This window comes from Chrysemys picta, chromosome 13, assembly GCF_011386835.1.
Source record: "Chrysemys picta bellii isolate R12L10 chromosome 13, ASM1138683v2, whole genome shotgun sequence".
NCBI lineage: Eukaryota > Metazoa > Chordata > Testudines > Emydidae > Chrysemys > Chrysemys picta.
Genome location: NC_088803.1, coordinates 39,824,896 through 39,845,227, shown reverse-complemented (window position 1 = coordinate 39,845,227; position 20,332 = coordinate 39,824,896). Strand labels below are relative to the sequence as shown.

General features: G+C 44.7%; 2 protein-coding genes across 6 annotated transcripts in view; one reads left to right on the top strand and one right to left on the bottom strand.

The window, feature by feature from the left end:
- Positions 1–9,676, bottom strand: part of PARD6B (par-6 family cell polarity regulator beta) — a 33,958-nt gene extending 24,282 nt beyond the window's left edge. Inside the window, exons 1-2 of the mRNA XM_005286236.5 lie at positions 9,375–9,676; positions 284–506 (exon numbers count right to left, since the gene is read on the bottom strand). Of these exons, the coding sequence (XP_005286293.2) occupies positions 284–506; positions 9,375–9,647 (496 nt within the window). The 5' untranslated portion in view covers positions 9,648–9,676. The remainder of the gene's footprint in view (positions 1–283; positions 507–9,374) is intronic.
- Positions 1–20,022, top strand: part of LOC103306152 (uncharacterized) — a 34,586-nt gene extending 14,564 nt beyond the window's left edge. The window contains exons 2-5 of one of the 5 annotated variants that reach the window (XR_010592279.1): positions 464–584; positions 11,696–11,888; positions 17,724–17,899; positions 19,131–20,022. The gene's annotated coding sequence lies outside the window, so the exon portion shown is untranslated. Of the gene's footprint in view, positions 1–463; positions 585–9,295; positions 9,426–10,478; positions 10,539–11,695; positions 11,889–17,723; positions 17,900–19,130 lie in introns of those variants that run through there. The other 4 variants (XR_002888906.3, XR_006176396.2, XR_006176398.2 and 1 more) reach the window with 4 other exon arrangements.
- Positions 20,023–20,332: the final 310 nt, after the last annotated feature.

Below are 20,332 nucleotides of genomic sequence, written 5' to 3'. Positions count from 1 at the left end.
AAAAGAGAAAAGTAGCTTAGTAGCAGAGTTATAGGACAGAGGGGAATCTTGAGTCCTACAGCAATGGTGCACAATACGTTTCGAAACAGCCTGCTGCAAAGGACAGTTGGGAGTTCCCAGTGAAGATCAGTAAGAAGTCAGTACACATCAACATGGAGAAACAGGATGTTTAATTGGGACTTTTTAAAAAAATAATTAGATTGGGGCAAAATACGTGACCATGTGCATGTATACTGCTTTGTACACAGTGGACACTACCAGTACACACAATTAGTGAACTTACCTTTTCTTTGAATGAAAATCCTGAGCAGAGGATTGGCTGTGGAAACTGCTTTATGATAATTGTCATCGTTGTTGATAGGCAGCAGATCTCCATGAATGTCTATATACCCAACTAAAACTTCAACATTGGGGATCTTGTGCACATGCTGCAATAATCCATAAAACTCCTCAAACTTTCCAGGTTTGGTTCTTTCCAGAGAAAACCGTCGAAATTCAGCTCCAAACTACAATAAAGACATCTGATTTTAGTAAGACAGAAATCACTATGTACACCAAGACAACAGGATAACTTGAAAGTTACAGTAAGTGTTTACCGGGTCGAAAATTTAATTTACAAAAATATGATAAACTTAATGCATAGCCAAAAGGTTCTAAAGATTTGAGTGAAAAGGTGACCTTTCAGATGTACTAATGTCAGAGGCCATGCCACATGGTTCAAAATATGTATGCAATTATTTCTGTCTTGAAGTAATCTGCTCCAATGCGACGTCTTGATCAGAATGTGTTTACTTTTGATTCTGTGCAAAGATTTTTGTTTTTACTGTTATATTTAACTCTGAGCCCAAATAACCACATGTAAGGTTAAAGCCTGGTCTACACCTAAAAATTAGATCAACCTAGCTACATTGCTCAGGGCTGCGAAAGATTCTGCACCCTGTGCAATGGAGCTATATAAACATACGCCCTGACTGTAGATTGGGTTGGTAGTGATTGCATGTCTAACATAGTGAATGCCAGTGAAAATGAGGTAGGATCAGAGGCTAAAATAGGGAAAGAATAAGTTAAAAATTACTTAGACAAGTTAGATGTTTTCAAGTCACCAGGGCCTGATGAAATGCATCCTAGAATACTCAAGGAGCCAACTGAGGAGATATCTGAGCCATTAGCGATTATTTCTGAAAAGTAATGGAAGACTGAAGAGCTTCCAGAAGACTGGAAAAGGGCAAATATAGTGCCAATCTACAAAAAGGGAAATAAGGACAACCCAGGGAATTACAGACCAATAAGCTTAACTTCTGTACCAGGAAAGATAATGGCGCAAATAATTAAGCAATCAATTTGCAAACATCTAGAAAATAATAAGGTGATAAGTAACAGTCAGCATGGATTTGTCAAAAGCAAGTTGTGTCAAACCAACCTGATAACTTTCTTTGACAGGGTAAAACGCCTTGTGGATAGGGGGAAGTGGTAGATGTGGTATATCTTGACTTTAGTAAAGCTTTTCATACTGTCTTGCATGACCTTCTCATAAACAAACTAGGGAAATACAACCTAGATGGAGTTACTATAAGGTGGGTGCATAACTGGTTGGAAAACCGTTCCCTGAGAATAGTTATCAGTGGTTCACAGTCATGCAGGAAGGGCATAACAAATGGGGTCTCACAGGGATCAGTTCTGGGTCCAGTTGTGTTCAATATCTTCATCAATAATTTAGATAATGGCATAGAGAGTGTAAGAGTACACTTACAAAGTTTGAGGATGATACCAAGCTGGTAGGGGTTACAAGTGCTTTGGAGGATACAATTGTAATTCATAATGATCTGGACAAACTGTCTGAAGTAAATAGGATGAAATTCAATAAGGACAAATGCAAAGTACTCCACTTAGGAAGGAACAACCAGTTGCACACATACAAAATGGGAAATGACTGCCTAGGAAGGAGTAATGAGGAAAGGTATCTGGGGATTATAATGGACCACAAGTTAACTGAGTCAACAGTATAACACTGTTGCAAAGAAAAGCAAACATCATTCTGGGATGTATTAACAGAAGTGGTGTAAGCAAGACAAGAGAAGTAATTTTTCTGCTCTACTCTGCGCTGATTAGGCCTCAACTGGAGTAGTGTGTCCAGTTCTAGGCGCCACATTTCAGGAAAGATGTGGACAAATTGGAGAAAGTCCAGAGAAGAGCAACAAATATGATTAAAGGTCTAGAAAACATGACCTATGAAGGAAGATTGAAAAAATTGGGTTTGTTTAGTACGGAAAAGAGAAGATGGAGAGGGAATGTGATAACTGTTTTCAAGTACATAAAAGGTTGCTACAAGGAAGAGAAAAATTGTTCTTCTTAACCACTGAGGATAGGACAAGAAGCAGGGTTTTAGCCCATGAAAGCTTATGCCCAAATAAATGTGTTAGTCTCTAAGGTGCCAAAGGACTCCTTGATGTTTTTGCTGATACAGACTAAACATGGCTCTCTCTCTGAAACATATTTCTTGGGTTCATGCTGCATAGTTTAGGTCTAATGTACCACATAGGAAATGGGACCCTTGCTATTGTCATGACCAACTCTGTCTCTCACATTTATTTTCAAAAATAATATAATCAAAAGTTTTATTTGCATTCAACTTGGGAGTCTGTGAAAACCCAGCAGAGACAAGGACCCTATAGTACCATACTATGTCAAACAGTTAGCACAACAAATTGAGAATTCTCAATACCTTCTGAACTTCAACACTCCTCCCCCCTCTAAAGATGTTTAAATAAAGGAATTCACTGCAAATATCTCTGTTCTATAGATACTCTAACAACACTAACATTAGTGAACAATAAGGTAGAATGAATTACTCACATTCTGATTTCAGTCACGCCTGTGCATAACAAAGTAAATAAAACCTGCAGGAGGAACTGCCTTCAGTCAAGAGCAGTGTGCTTTATAATGACATCAATAAATGAACTTCTCCTTTGTTCCCATTAACTGTTTCCCCAAGAATCTGAAATATGCAACATCCAAGGAATTTCCCACATATTATATAGATTGCCACTGTTTGTATATTACTTATAATTTTCCAGTACTGCTGTAGTTTAATGTGACAGACATCAAATATAATTTCACATGAGCTAAAAAGGACATGTTTAAAGTTACAATATCATAAAATGTCCAGCTTTTCAGAAATAACTGCATATTTTCATGCATACACTACAAGCACATTTATTGTGTCTGCATGCTTGTGCAGTTACTACAATCATGCAAGTGACAGTCTCAAAACCTTTTTCCAATGTAGTGCTTGCTGTTTCCATTTCAAAACAAATATTCTAATTTCATTGTAGTTTGTGGTGTTTCCCAAAACAACATAATTTTTGCAATTGTACATCATGTATTTACATGGTACTTTACTCTCCTAAAGAGACAGGCTGCACTATGCAAAACACAGGACAAGAAAGTTATGGGGGATTATTCAGACAGGAGAGAGTTCTTGAAGAGGTGGATTTCAGAGGGGAGGAGAGTATTTATCCAAGAACTGTGGGCTTGTCTACATTGGCACTTTACAGCGCTGCAACTTTCTCACTCAGGGGTTTGAAAAAACACCCCCGAGCGCTGCAAGTTTCAGCGCTGTAACGTGCCAGTATAGACTGGTTTCAGAGTAGCAGCCGTGTTAGTCTGAATCCGCAAAAAGAACAGGAGTACTTGTGGCACATTAGAGACTAACAAATTTATTTGAGCATAAGCTTTCGTGGGCTACAGCCCACTTCTTCGGATGCATAGAATGGAACATATATTGAGGAGATGTATATACACATACAGAGAGCATGAAAAGGTGGGAGTTGTCTTACCAACTCTGAGAGGCCAATTAAGTAAGAGAAAAAAAAACTTTTGAAGTGATAATCAAGATAGCCCAGTACAGACAGTTTGATAAGAAGTGTGAGAGTGCTTACATGGGGAGATAGATTCAATGTTTGTAATGGCTCAGGCATTCCCAGTGTAGACTGCGCCCCCAGCACTGGTAGCTACACCCCTCATGGAGGTGGACTAGATGACCTCTTGAGGTCCCTTCCAACCCTTATATTCTATGAGGTGTTTTTTTAGAGCGACTACACAAGCCAAATTCTTTAACATTGCTAGTGAAGACGTGCCCTGTAGCACTTCAAAAACATGAATAAATAAATGTAAGAGGTGAAGTATCACCATTTCATAGATGGTAAGTGCAGCACAAATCCCTTCTTTATGCTAGGAAATTGTCATATCTACACTGATAGTTACATGGTTTTGAGAAAAGGCAACACTGATTTTCAGCATGCACTGTTACAGAGAACAGACTAATGCCGACTGGTCTTGTGCTGGCTGTATCATCCTGCCTCTCTATTACTTGATAACTTCTTGCAGCAATGTTCTGAAGTAATGCAGACATACCTATCCATGTGTCTAGAATACCAGAACTAGTTTGACACAGAATCTGTCATACCAGATTGAACTCCATGCCTCTAGAAAGAGGAACCTCAATACACTGCTTATTGTGCAGCGCAGTATTAAAGGGGAAAATGTCCCCATGACCTAAACAGCAACATCCTAAAGAATGATATTTAGTTACCTTATTTCAGCAAATACAAACTGCAAATATTCTTGATGGTAAAATTATCCAGTCTTAAAAAAAAAAAAAATTCATCTACAACATTTGTTGCAGAGAATTTCAGGGTGTGAAAGAGTAAAGCTTTCCCATAAGTTTATCTCTCTCCCCGACACCAGCCAGGGAAGATTATCATTATGACAAAAGGTGTGCTGAATCAAAGCATTTCTACTGCAGTAGCATGAAGGAGCCCCAATCATGGTCCAGGAACCACCCCACTATGCTAGCTTGTACAAACTCTTTACAAAAAAGACTGTCCTCACTAAGGGCTGGTCCACACTAAGCTCCCAGTTTGAACTACGATACGCAACTTCAGCTACATGAATAACGTAGCTGAAGTCGAAGTATCTTAGTTCAAACTTAAAGGTACTTACCATGGGTCCACACGCGGCAGGCAGGCTCCCCCGTCGACTCCGCCTACTCCTCTCGCGGAGCAGGATTACCGGCGTCGACGGCGAGTACTTCCGGGATTGATTTATCGCGTCTAGACAAGATGCGATAAATCAATCCCAGAAGATCGATTGCTTGCCGCCGAAACAGCGGGTAAGTATAGACGTACCCTAAGAACTTACAGTCTCTTCTATCATATTGATATCAAACGGGCATGAACATAAAACATCGGGTTCCATTATATACTTTCAGCCTGTTTTCAATCACCACATTTGTCTGGGGCTTTTTGAGACCTAGAAGCCTGGGATGAAAAAGGGTTTGTTTTTAAATATATACTCATGTTTTGTTTTGCCTATTTACAATGAAAAAAAGTTAGACTAAAACTTCAGAGCAACTATAGTTTCACTCATGCTTAACTAGTACTTGGAGTCATGGTCAGCAGGTGCCATCACTCTTTAGCTTCTGTCCACACAAATCTTCTGAAATTCTCCCATGGTTCCTCACTTGCTCTAGCACAGGGGTGGGCAAACTATGGCCCGGGGCCGCATCCGGCCCTTCAGACATTTTAATCCAGTCCTCGAGCTCCCGCTCCAGCCGGGGAGCGAGGTCGGGGGATTGCCCCGCTCCGCGTGTGCCGTGGCGCCACCTGGCTCATGGAAGCAGTGGCATGTCCCCCCTCCAGCTCCTACACACAGGGGAGCCAGGGGGCTCCACATGCTGCCCCCGCCCCAAGCCCAACCCCCCAGCTCCCACTGGCCAAGAACCACAGCCAATGGGAGCTGCAGGGGTGGCGCTTGCAGACGGGGCAGCACGCAGAGTAACCTGGCCACACTGCCGCATGGGAGCCAGAGGGGGGACATGCTACTGCTTCCAGGAACTGCTTGAGGTAAGCACTGCCTGGAGCCTGCACCCCTGACCCCCTCTCACTCCCTGCCTCAGCCCTGATCCCCCTCTCGCCCTCCAAACCCCTCAGTCCCAACCCAGAGCACCCTCCAGCAACCCCAACCTCTCATCCCCAGCCCCCCCCCCCACCCTCTGCCCCAGCCTGGAGCCCTCTCCCATACCCTAAACTCATTTCTGGCCCCATCCAAGGGCCTGCATCCCCAGCCGGAGCCCTCACATCCTCCCACAGCCTAACCCCCAATTTTGTGACCATTCATGGCCCGCCATAAAATTTCCATACCCAGATGTGGCCCTCGAGCCAAAAAGTTTGCCCACTCCTGCTCTAGAACCAATACAACCTACAGCAGAAATCGCTGGTATATTTTTTACCACCATGTCACGTAACCCTTAAAAATGCATATGCCCTGTCCACATTAAAGCTACCAGTTATTGTAAACAAAGATGGAAACTATAGAATAGCCAGGATTAGGCTTCACATTGGTAAAAATGTTTATAACCAGTCAGCATTACAGCTTCCATCAGTTGAGAAACATACAATTTTCCCCAATATATGTGCACCCTTAAGCCTTGCCTAGACAAGGGGAAAATGTGCTTTTTAGATCAACATGAACTAAACCAAATTAAGGCCACATTAATTCTGAACAACAGCATCCACACTGGGATTTAATGTCATTTAACTAACTTCAAATTCACACCTTTAGTTAATTTGGATTAATTTTCCCAGCTGTCCCTGTGTAGACAATCCCCAAACTACCTAATTCTATTTATGTATGCAGTATTGTTGTAGTCATGTTAGTCACAGGATATTAGAGAAGCAAGGTGTGTGAGGCAATATCTTTTATTGGTCCAACTTCTGTCATAGAAGAGCTCTGTGTAAGCTTGACTCTCTCATCAACAGAAGCTGGTCCAATAAAAGATATTACCTCATCCACCTTGTCTCTCTAATTCAATTTAGGTAAAATGACATGAAACACTCCTTAACACCCAGTTTAGACACAGTTCAACACCTTGACAATTGTGGGTTATATGAGCAGATAACAAGATTCCAGAACTGTTATACTGCATCTAAATTAGGATCTTGTATAGACTAGGATAAAAGATGTTTTTTTGCAGAAACACATTAGCAGGGCAACTTATTTTTGTTCTGTTCACACTAGATCTTTAAAAATACATTTTATCCTAGTCTAGTAAAATAGCATAGTATTAGAGGCATTTCAAATCATGTTAGCTAAACTGATTTTTTGAAGAGCACCTTTTTCCCCTAAAAAGCAACAGAGAGTACTGTGGCACCTTTAAGACTAACAGATGTATTGGAGCATAAGCTTTTGTGGGTGAATGCCCACTTCGTCGGATGTGTCCAATACATCTGTTAGTCTTAAAGGTGCCACAGGACACTCTGTTGCTTTTTACAGATCCAGACTAACATGGCTACCCCTCTGATACTTGACACCTTTTTTCCCTAGTAATTTTCCCTATATAATCTGCATTTGTTTTCCTATATATTCTGTTAGTCTGTATTCAGTTTCAGGGGGAAACCTCTCAGTCTTGTTTTACACTTCAATGGAGTAATTTTAGGGAAAGCAGTGTGCCTGCCCAATCAGTAAAGTTATGCTGTAACTTCTGTTAAAGACTATCAAATTTTGCAGTGGATAATCATCTATAACCCTTTTGGGAATAGAGGGGAAAAAAGTGATGAAGAGTGATCTGACAAGGGGGCTCATGCTGAGAGGAGGCATCAGGCTACAGTAGGGTGACCACACAGCAAGTGTGAAAAATCGCAACGGGGTGGAGGATAATAGGAGCCTATATAAGAAAAAGACCCAAAAATCGGGACTGTCCCTATACAATCGGGACATCTGGTCACCCTAGGCTACAGGGACAATACCACGCGTGCTAAGGACCTGTGGGGTAGGCCGTCATTACGCGTGGCACGAGACGCCTAATGGTCTCGGACACTATTCGTTGGTCACGGGACATCTACACAGAGCACATCACCGGCCACCGCCAATACCGGGAGTGAGCCGGGGAGACCTCGTGCACCCGCAAGGGGGAAGAGACCTATAAAGCCCCCCGCTGGACTTTTTCCCCTGAGCCCTGAACCAACCGAACCTAACTGAACCCCACCACGTGAGGGTCACCCCATCCCCATTTCCCAGCCCTCTTACTTATACCCATGACTGTCTGTACTTTCTGTATGAGTGATGGACTCTCACCACTTGTCGGCTGTATCTTGATCCCACCCACCATTTACCCCCCCCCATTGGGGACATTGCAGTCTGTATATATTATGTGTGCTGCCCAACCCCAAAATACTAGCATCCCCCTATACTCTGTATGTTACACCCAATGACCAATAACTGACGCTTCAAATCTTCTGTATAGTTTATTTTTTTAAATATTTTTTTTACTAGTGTCAATCCTACGGTGATAGCTGTTTGACTAATATCACAAGGCTGTGACACAATACACCAATGGCTCTCAAACTTTTTCATTGTTGACCCCTTTCACATAGCAAGCCGCCGAGTGCGACCCCACCTTATAAATTAAAAACACTTTCTTATATATATTTAACCCATTATAAATGCTGGAGGCAAAGCAGGGTTTGGAGTAGAGGCTGACAGCTCACGACCCCCCATGTAATAACCTTGTGACCCCCTGAGGGGTCCCAACCCCCAGTTTGAGAACCCCTACAATACACCAATCATCTTGCTCCAAGGCCCTGGTACAGGTACCAAGCAAAAAGAACTGTCCTAGATCCCCTGAAAACCCCAAGAGAGACCCCTCTACCCTTAGGCAACCTGGATCTTCCTTGCAGACACACTCCCCAACACTCAGGACTTCCTCCCCACCCTGGGAATCTCCCTCTTGGTGCCACCTTCTGCAGGTGAGTCAGCAGCTCTCCCTCCCCCCACCCAGTGCCCACCCAGTGCAGAACTAGCCCTGGCCCCGGGCCGACAACTGACAGGCAGACCTTGGGTGAGCTCCCCCAAGGGATTCCCCGAGCCCAGATGCCCCCCTCCCTCAACGCTTCCCTCCTGATGGCCCCAACTTTCACTGAGGCTCGTCCTGCCCCCGGCGGCTCCTCACGGATCGACGCGCCCCCCCCCCCCCCCTCCGCTGCCCCCCGTCACAGATCGACGCGCCCCCCCCTCCACCGCTCCCACTGCGGCCCTTCATGGATCGACCCCCCCACCCCGGCCGCTCCCCCTGCCCCCGGCGGCCCTTCATGGATCGACCCCCCCCCGGCCGCTCCCCCTGCCCCCGGCGGCCGCTCACAGATCGCCGCCCGCCCCCCCGTCGCCGCTCCCCCATCCACTTGGGCTCGCCCTGCCCCCGGCGGCCCCTCACAGATCGACGTCCCCGCCCTGCCCCCCATCTCCCCTCCCCCCGTTCCAAAGGGCCGCTCCGCCCCCTGCGGCCCCTCACGGATCGTCGCCCTGGGCCCGCTACCCACCTTGCTCTTCACTTCCATGGTGCCGAGGCCCCGGCTACCCCCAGCGCTGCGGTGGGTCCGGTTCATGCCGCCAGACGGTCTGTGTCCCCGGGCGCGCTGTGGGGGGAGGTGGAGAACCCGGGCAGTTCCGAGCCCAGCCTCCCAGCCACAACCTGCCGCCGCCTCCTCCTCACACACACACACCCAGGAGGGGGGAGGAGCCGCCCCACAGAACGCCGAGCTGCGCCTGGCACCTGCCGCTCCCGGGAGAGGGCTGGGGGGCAGGTAGCGCATGCGCGCCGAGTACTCACAGAAGGGAGGGGGAGTCTCGGTGCACCTGCAGCGAGCGCGCATGCGTACCTGTCGCCCCGCGAGCGAGAAGGAAAGAAAGCGTAGGCGCACCTGCAGCCAGCGCGCGTGCGTCCAACGTGAGCACCTGCTCGGCTACTTTCCAAAGTGGAAGGCGCACGCGCGGCTGCGAACGCGAGGCAGGGGGTTGGGAGGTGTCAGTACCCTATTACTACTGGCCTGAGGTTATTGTAGGCAAAGACCCACTCTCAGAACTGGTATTGTGGGGGGATACAGCACACCGCATTGCAGAGGCACAGTAAGCCCCCGGTGCTGGGATTGCGGGGGCACAGTACACTACCCAGTACTGGGATTAAAGAAGGACTCACCCCCACAATTCTGGGATTATGAGGGCCTCAGTGCATCACCTATAGAGGGATTATGGGGGAGTCAAAGTGCCCCCATGAGGCTGGGAATATGTGGATGGGGACAGAATACACCTCCTCTTGGTGCTGTGAGACCGTGTTCGAGGAAATAAGGGTGCTGTAGTATCCTACCAAAGATCAGGACTGGCTTCAACTACAAATAAAGATAATCAGCTTTGCGAGGCCCTTCATTTTTAGGGATCCCTGCACATCGTTTTCTGGAGTTTATGTCCAGAAAGGGCCATAAAATCATCTAAATCATTATGTCCAAAAAGGACTATTAAATCATCACCATTAAATCCCGCACAACAGAAGCCATCAAATTTCACTCAAATATCTGTGTTGGGCCCAATGACTTCAGTCAAACTAAACCATTTCAATCCTTAGAAAAATAGACTGTCTTGTGCCACAGGTCGAGAACAGGATGCTGCCAATGCCCTGAGAGGCCCATGCAGTGCGGGGAATTGATTAGGTGAGACATGCCAAGATGATCCTAGGAAGTGATCCATGCCCCATGCTGCAGCGGAAGGTGGAAAACTCCCAAAATCCCTGCCAATCTGACCTGGGGGTAAATTCCTACCCAGCCCAAATCTGAGGATCACCTACACCTTGAGCATGTGAGCGGGACAAACCAGCCAGGCATCTAAAACACAATTCCTGATACCACCTCAGATGATCACTGATCTACCCGAACCAGTATCCTTCCTGTCCCAGATTATAATTGTACATTGGGAGGAAAAAATCCTTCTCATTCCCTTCAAGCAACCAGCTGAAGCCCTGAAGCATGAGATTAGTTTATAGTCATTATTATAGAACAGAGCTACGTATTTGGAATATATGGGCCACATGTCAGCTGCAGGACCAGAAAAGGAACCAACTCACAGACTGATCCATCTCTCAAACATCTCAGGGTCATGCAAATTGTAAAACTTTGTATACCCAAAGAAGTTGCACCAGTTTGATTTAAATTAGTTTAAAAATATTTAAACTGATGCAACACACTGGGCACATTTAAAAAGTTAATTTGGTTTTAGAGATATTACCAGATCTAGCAATATTACCTACACTTAAAAGGGGGAATTCCATTAAAACCAGTAATATCTCTATAAATTGAATGAATTTTGTAAGTGTGCTGACTGTATATTGGTTTACTCCTGGTTTGTATTTGTACTTAGATATAAATCAGGATTAAATCGATAAAAGAGCATCCACACACAAAGTTGCACCAATTTAACTAAATCACTTCAAATCACACCTTTAGTTAAACCAGTGCACTTTTGCATGTAGTAGATCAGGTAGATAAGTCCAGCCTTACCAAAGGCAAAGAAACGGCAGCTTTCACTCTGGTTCAACTCAGCCACATATGTTGAGTAGTACAGACAGAGGTTTCCAGTGAGTATTTGCCAGCAAATCAGTTGGCATCCAGTTCAAGTCTTATGCCTTCTCTGGTCTCTGTTTTCTTTACACTGGCAAAAGAGAATGCTTACATGACATGCTAGTTCTTATCTATGCCTAGAGCCTTTTTCTTCTCTCACATTGATGTAAATAGAAGTCACTGAAATTACCACTGTGTGAGCAAGGGTGGAATCAAACCTCTAATTCTATCATTTTATTATTACCAAAAACTAGAGAAGGGCAGTGGCTCAACCTGTTTTTCTATGCCTGCCATCTTCTACAAGCAAGTTGCTCAGTTCTGCCAGACCACAGGGAAGGTGCAGAGGACAATACAGGCTTCCCAAAGATTTGCAGAGCAGTTGAATTGGCCTTCTTCTGATGTGAAAAAGCCTCCAGGAAGCTCCCAGCACTTGAAACCACCATGCAGGTGATGTTATTGCTACATATTTATTAGGTTTCTTTTAAGGACCTTTTTTTCTTCTCTTGCATTCCTGGAGTTGTTGGAGTTCCTCACAGCGGGGTGTGGCCTCATGCTTTCTGAGACAGCCAAGGTGATATAATCTCAAGTCACTGGAACCAACCTCATAAAAAGGTATTAATCACTAGCTAGCTTACATCACAATGAACTGGTGTTGTGTAAGAAAGGAATGTGAGGAACAGTTTGATTTCAGATAAAGGTAAGGAGAGGGGCAGGACTTCCATGCCAGGCAGAGCACAAGATTACAGAGCTATTTTAGTCACAAATTCCATAAAACCTGTGATTCAGACTTACTCAAACTATTCACTGCCCCCAAGGAAAGGAATGTTCAGTTTCTACCGACCTATTTACAGCCAAAAGAAATGGTTGATAATTTTTTGTTATTTTTTAGCTCCCTCTCACCTACATTTACCACTAAGGTCAGAACTCCAATACCATCAAGTATTCCCCCATAATGTAGCTTTCTCATCCCAGGAGTTACTACTTTTTAAATAGTGTGTTATTCCACACACCCAGCAGCTGAAAGGTTGCATTGAGGGATAAAATTCAGATTGAAGGGGCAGGAGGAAGGTTTGGCTCAGACACTCAATGCTTAGTTACTGTGGTGATTGGCACTGTATGAATACCATATGTAGCTCTTGATTCTGATCACACTTATAGGCCAGGTCTTCATTAGAAAAGATTTGCTGATATAGCTATATTGGTATAGCTGTACTGGCAAACTTTCCGTCTTTAACTACAGTACATAGTTTATACCAAAAAACATGCTTTTACTGGTGTAGTTTATATTGATTCCCCAAGTGAAATAAGCCATACCAGCAAAAACACTTTTATGCTACTAAAACTGCAGTTACACTAGGGTTTTAGCTGGAATAGAAATCTCATAAGTAATCACACTCTTAACTGACATTACAATAACATCAAATGTTTGTAGTGTAGAAGTAGGCCTGTATTTAGTACCATGTTGGTGATTGCATCTGAAGAAGTGGGTTTTTTATCCACGAAAGCTTGTGCCCAAATATATCTGTTAGTCTTTAAGGTGCCACTGGACTCCTCGTTGTTGTTGACAACAGTGTGGTTCAGACGTGGTAAAATGTTCTATTGTAGACCAGGGCTGGCACTGTTTTTAGCTATATCACTGTTTTTATATTTCAATTAAGTTACTCTTCATTTACAGTGTCAGATCAGAATAGGGCCCAGTAGATTAGATAGATTTGGTTTAATCATGCACCCATTGAAATCAATGGTCGTTTTGTTCAATATTAGCAAGTAAGTGGAAAAAAATATCAGTGGGAGTTGTATAGAAAAGAGAAAGGTAGACATAGGAAGGTCATAACATAGGTTCTTACACTTCCTTTTCATAAAAGGATCTGAAGTTTGCAAACCATCATGTTTGGCATCAATAACAGCTTTTATTTGACACATCACCCATTCAACCTCCTTCTTACTGAAGCTTCTCCCTTCCAAAAATGCAATGTCGTTATTTATTACTCTTAAAGAGAAAAAAAATAAAAGGAATTTAACATCCTCTTTCTCTCTCTCTCTCTCAGATAAATGCAGCTTTGTCAGAACACTATTTAAGCTTGTGTGACCAGATTGCTTCCCTCTTGCACACATAGTACAGTGATCGTACAGATAACCAATACATTTTCTGTGACATTTAATGTTCATGAATGTGAAAAATGTTAGCACTAGCTAAAGGTCCACACATAGTCCTGTAAATGCACTTCATTCCTTTCTTAACATTCCTGATGCTGTCCGTGATATATAAATCTATATACCGCATATTAGATAGAAAATTCTTTAGGGCAAGGACTTTGTTTTATTTTATACCTGTAAAGTATCAGGCACACCTGTGGTAATATATAAATAATAATATGCCAGCACTGGGTTTGTCCCAAGCAAAGCCTGCCAATTAACCCCATTACCCAATGATTTGGTTTTTGTGCTGATAATAATAATATTAAAGCAAATAGCAAGGGAAATACTTGCTATGGAATGGGCTGAGATGATAAATCACATTTCTCAATGGCCTAAATCAGATCCAAACAGTTTTCCATCAAAGCTAAAAGTTAAAGTTCCTATCATGCATTCCCAACTGCCATGGAAGGCTTTTCCTGCATCAGAACTACAAAATCTGCAAGCCCAGGCTGCTTTACGTCGTTTTTGTACTGATTTTTTCAGTTAGAGGTGTGTGATTTTTTTACCAAAATAGTTATAGCAATACAACTCCTGGTGGGGATGGGGTATAAAGGTATCTAAGGCCTGGTCTACATTATGAGTTTAGGTCGAATTTAGCAGCGTTAAATCGAATTAACCCTGCACCCATCCACACAACAAAGCCATTTACTTCGACATAAAGGGCCCTTAAAATCGATTTTTGTACTCCTCCCCGACGAGGCTGAAATCGACATTGCCATTTCGAATTAGGGTTAGTGTGGCCGCAATTCGACACTATTGACCTCCGGGAGCTATCCCACAGTGCACCATTGTGACCGCTCTGGACAGCAATCTGAACTCGTATTCACTGGCCAGGTAGACAAGAAAAGCCCTGTGAACTTTTGAATTTCATTTCCTGTTTGCCCAGCGTGAAGAGCACAGGTGACCACGCAAAGCTCATCAGCACAGGTAACCATGCAGTCCGAGAATCGAAAAAGTGCACGAGCATGGACCGTACGGGAGGTATTAGATCTGATCGCTATATGGGGAGAGGATTCCATGCTAGTAGAACTACGTTCCAAAAGACAAAATGCCAAAACATTTGAAAAAATCTCCAAGGGCATCGAATTCTGTAAATTCGGAGTAATCCCATAGTGTAGACATACCCTTAGGGTACGTCTACACTTACCTCCGGGTCCGGCAGCAGGCAATCAATGTTCTGGGATCGATCCCGGAAATGCTCGCCGTCGACGCCGATACTCCAGCTCGGCGAGAGGAGTACGCGGCATCGACGGGGGAGCCTCCCTGCCGCGTCTGGACCCGCGGTAAGTTCGGACTAAGGTACTTCGAATTCAGCTACGTTATTAACGTAGCTGAATTTGCGTACCTTAGTCCGAAGTGGGGGGTTAGTGTGGACCAGGCCTTATACTAGAATACCTTATTGCCTTTCTGTACAGAAATAAGTATAATTGTGTCCACACTTGAAGGGTTGTACAGATATAACTATACCTCTGTATTGAAAGCAGTACAACTTCTGTGCATAGCCAATCCCTGAATGATCCTACTCCCTCGGCTCATGAGAACTACTCCTCTGCCAATTAGGTTTTTACAGTGTTTTTCTATAGGTAACTGGCTTAACAAATGTATTTCCATATCTGTAAAACTCTTGAAAAGGGAATTTACCAGATTGTTTGTAAAATCTAGAAGAAGAAATGTATGGCTCCAAAGACGATGTATTTAAAATTATAGTTTGGTTCAGTAAGCCAGTATTCTACATTATCTCTCTTGTCTACTTTTCTTAAGAATGCCTATAATCTCACATATGGAAAGATGACAGTGTTTGGAGTAGTGACCAGAGGGATGGGACACAAGAATTCTAACCCTGGTTCTGCCACTGATTCACTGTCCACTCTAGCAAATCATTTATCCTCTGCTTTGGCTGCCTTCACTATAATATGAGGATAACAATATTTATCTACCTACTTGGGATGTTGTGAGGATTAATTGATTAGTAAATGTTTATTCAGTGATTTATAATGTTTTATACATGTGCTATTTTCTGTAATAAAATACCATGCTAATTTGCCAGTGAGGTGATTTTTTTGTAACTTATTGATTTTGTCCAGCTTTTTAAAAGTGTAAAGTTGTTTTGACATCATCCCAGCTAGTGAATAAATATCTGCTTATGATGCTCTATTAATTATGACCCTAATTTTGCAAATACTCGCACACATGCTTAAATTTAATCACATGAGCAGTCACTTTGAGTTAAAATTAAGCACATGCAGAACTGTTTACAGGATTGGGGCGCAAGTCAAATTCTTGCATATGTATTTGTCAGAAGACCCAGCAGGGAGAATTGGAAACAGCCGTTTTGTGGTAGGGCCTAGGGGACAGATGTGATGCACATGTTTATGTGAGTGTGTGTCTGGCCTGAAAGGTGGGTCCGAAACATGCTTCCGTGATTATTCCTGGGCACGGGCTGCTGTTGGCTAGAATACAGGCTTTTGCATCTACGCGTGCTTGTTTTGGATGCATCTTCATTATGAGCCTAAAACTGAGCCATAGCCCTAATTTATTGATTTGTTCTATTAGGGGGTGTTGCAACTAAGTAATCCAATCTGGCTTTTTTAAAAACGTTTTTTATCCTGTTAACCTTGGACTCCCCCTTGCATTAAACAACTCTAGATTTGTTTAAAAGGAAAGTAATTAACCGAACAAAGTAGTGCTAATCACAGTGCTCTCCTCCCAGCTATGTTTACAACTTAACGATTTATAATCTCTTTTTATTTCTAAACTGGCTTGAAGAAAACAGTAGATAATATTTAACCCTTTTCATCTTCAGAGTACTTTACAAACATTAATTACTTAATCCTCACAGGTGGGTGTGTACTATTATCCCAATTTTATAGGTGGAAAAATTGAGACACAGAGGGATTAAGGCTGTATCTGTACAAGACTTTTTATCTTAACATATCCCATTGCTGCAGCTCCACTCGTAGTAGTGCTAGTATAGTCTGGTCATTGGTCAGAACTTCAGTTTTGTCTCATTCCCAAAGACAGAATTTAAACTGAAAACTCCATAGAAAGTTCTTTGATGACTTTGTCTTCGTACCTGCCGATAAAGCACCTTGCACATTGTTAGCAGTATATAAATAATAATATTATTCACTCCAGGAGTGCCTTGTTTGACTGTTCTATAGAACAGCATTAATCCAGAGGAAAGACTGTTAGCTACTGACTCATTAACACAAGGGTCGGCAACGTTTGGCATGCGGCTCGCCAGGGTAAGTACCCTGGCGGGCCGGGCCAGTTTATTTACCTGCTGACACGGCAGGTTCGGCCGATCGTGGCCCCCACTGGCCGCGGTTCGCCGTCCTGGGCCAAGGGGGGCAGCGGGAAGCCGTTGCCAGCACATCCCTCGCCCGCGCCGCTTCCCAACACCTCCATTTGCCCGGGACGGCGAACCGCGGCCAGTGGGGGCCGCAATCGGCCGAACCTGCCGCGTCAGCAGGTAAATAAACTGGCCCGGCCCGCCAGGGTGCTTACCCTGGCGAGCCGCGTGCCAAACGTTGCCGACCCCTGCATTAACACTTCATGCAACTCTCAGACTGTGTTCGCACTGCAACTGATGGTGTACTTTACAGCTTGTGTAGAGTACCTGCACTAGTTTTAACCTAGGCCTTGTCTACACTACCAAGTTTTGTCACCAAAATTGCCATTTGTTGACCCAAACAGTGAGTACGTACACACTGCAAGGTGTCTTTTGTCGGGGAAAATGCCCAGTTTTGGCAACAAAATACATCCACCCTCATCAGGGCCGGCTCCAGGCACCAGCTTCTCAAGCAGGTGCTTGGGGTGGCCACTCTGGAGAGGGGCGGCACGTCCAGGTATTCGGTGGCAATTCGGCGGACGGTCCCTCACTCCCCCTGGGAGCGAAGGACTTGCCACCGCAGATCGCGATTGCAGCTTTTTTTTTGTTTGTTTTGGCTGCTTGGGGCAGCCAAAACCCTGGAGCCAGCCCTGACCCTCATGAGAGATTTACATCTTTTTCATCTATATTTTGGTTGACAAAGTGCAAGTGTAGACACCATGCTTCCTTTCATCACTTTATTTGGCCTTCAGGAGGTGTCCGACAATACCCATCCTGACCACTCTGGTCAGCAATTTGAATCCACTGCCTGGCAGCCGGGTAAACAACCATCCACCCCTACCACTTAGAAGCCCTGGAAATTTTTGAAATTCCATTTCCTGTTTGCTTGCCGTGGAGAGGTCTCATTGCATCTTCCCAGGTGACCATGGTGAGTTATTGCAGCAAACGCTCTCCCTCTTGGACCACTGCAGAGCTATTGGATCTGTTCAGTATATGGGGAGAGGCGGCTGTGCAGTCCCAGCTGCACTTGAGCTGTAGGAATTGGGATACCTACGGGCACATTTCTCGAGGCTTGTGTGAAAAGGGCTGTGATCAGGACACTCTGCAGTGCAGAGCAAAGATAAAGGAGCTGAAGCAGGCGTACCATAAGGCAAGGGAGGCAAACTGTGGCTCAGGTGCTTCACCTAAGTTTTATAATTTTTTTAAGCCAGTTTTATAAGTTTTTAAAGACAGTTCTATAAGGAGCTGGATGCTATCCTTGGTGGCGACTCCGTCTCCATCGCCAAGAGCCCCATGGATACTCCGGAGGGCACAAAGTTATTGATGAAGAGGTGGAGTTAGATGAGGATGTGCAGCTCCTGGCAGGGTCGCCTGGTGGGGCAGGCAGCCAGAAACTGTTCTCCACTCCAGAGGTGTCTAGCAAGTCTCAGCAGTTGCTCTCCAGCGAGCAAGAAGCAGGAGATGAGACTCCTGGTAAGTGGCTGTGGCTTGTGCAGTGCGGAGGTGGGTTTGGTGTATAGAAATGTGGGAGGTTGGCTGGGTTTCTGTGAGCTGGATATTTCCCTGTGTAGCAAATTGGTACGGCAGAACAGGGTGTTGATGCATGCCGAGATCTCACGGGAATCCTCCAGCGAGATCTCCAGGAAAGTTTCCTGGAGGTACTCGGTAATCCTCTGCTGAAGGTTCCATGGCAGAGCAGCTTTGTTCCTTTCCCCATTGTAGGAAACTTTCCCACCCCATTTGGCAATCACTTGTGTAGGGACCAAAGCGTCACATAGGCGAGCAGCATAGGGAGCAGGGCGGAAGCCACAAGCATGGAGTAGATGTACCCTCATTTCCCTGCTTACCCTTAGCAATGAGATGTCTGCTAGAATTACTCCCACCTGTGGAAAAGTGTGGGAGAATTTTAGAATTTGTTCCCTAGAGTGCTGCACCACAATCCTTGCAAAGAGTGTGTGCTCTTTTCCCCATGTAGAGCATCCCACCCCCACCCTGCCAACACTCACCATGTTTTGGGTGTTCGCAGAGATGTGTTCCTTGCTACAGTCGGTGAGAAAGCGATGGAAATGTTGCAAAAGGTGTATTTAACAGAAATGTTTCAGTGCAGTGTGTGAATTTAAAAATCCCGCTTCTGTGCATTGTCCCCTGTTTTTCACCAGATGTAGCCTTCAGGAACATCCCACGCACCCCGGCTGAGCATCTCCACCAGATAAGAAAGCACCCAAGATGCAGCAAATAAGATATGTTCCGGGAGGTCCTGCAGTGCTCCAATGCAGAAAAAAGGGATAGAAAGGAGAGCTGGGAAGCAGAACGGCAGGACAGAAAAGAGAATCATGCATTTGTTAAGGATGCTACTCAGCGGATGCTTAAAGTAATGGAGGAGCAAACACAGATGCTGAAGTCCTTAATAATGCTGCAGACTGAGCAGATCAGTGCTCGACCTCCACTGCAGCACATTCAGAACTCTTTTCCAGCCCCCCCCCCCAACTCCACCCACACATTCCTTTCCACTTTCCGGGACTTCTTGGTTTCCCCTTCACTTTACCCCCTCGGACAACTTTCACAATGATAGCTGGACCTACACACAGCTATGAAAGTCTGCCCTTTCCTGGTTCCTCCTTTCCCGCCAAGCATCTCTGTGTTTGTGTGCTATTTCTTGTGCAATAAAAGCAAACTTTTATAATGGTAAATCATCTTTAATTTTTTTCCACAAGGTAAGATTGCAGGCAACCCCAATACATGCACAGGCATTTTAATCACTTTATTACAGGAATATAAGGCCACAAATGTCACCATTGCCCCCTAGGAAAACTACATGTAATGTAATATTGAAGCAGCTCAGACAGAATATATGTTACTGTTGGTCACTGTCAAAGTGCTGCCTCAAAGCCTCCCTGATTCGAATAGCTCCCCTCTGGGCTCCTCTGACAACCCTGGTATCTGGCTGCTCAAAATCAGGAGCCAAGCGGACTGCCTCAGCACTCCACTCCTGAGCAAACCTTTCACCCTTAGCTTCACAGAAATTATGCAACGTACAGCACGCAGCTATGACCATTGGAATATTATCCTCAGTGAGGTCCAACCTGCCATAAAGGCATCGCCAGCGCACCTTTAATCTGCCAAAGGCACATTCAACTGTCATCCAGCACCTACTGAGCCTGTTGTTGACCGCTCCTTAGTGCTGTCCCGGTGTCCCGTGTAAGGTTTAATGAGCCACGGCTGTAAGGGGTACATGGGGTCCCCCAGGATCACTATGGGCATTTCAACACCCCCACTGTAATCTTCTGGTTAGAAAAGAAAGTCCCCGCTTGCAGCTTTCTGTACAGGCCAGTGTTCCTGAAGATGCGTGCGTCGTGCACCT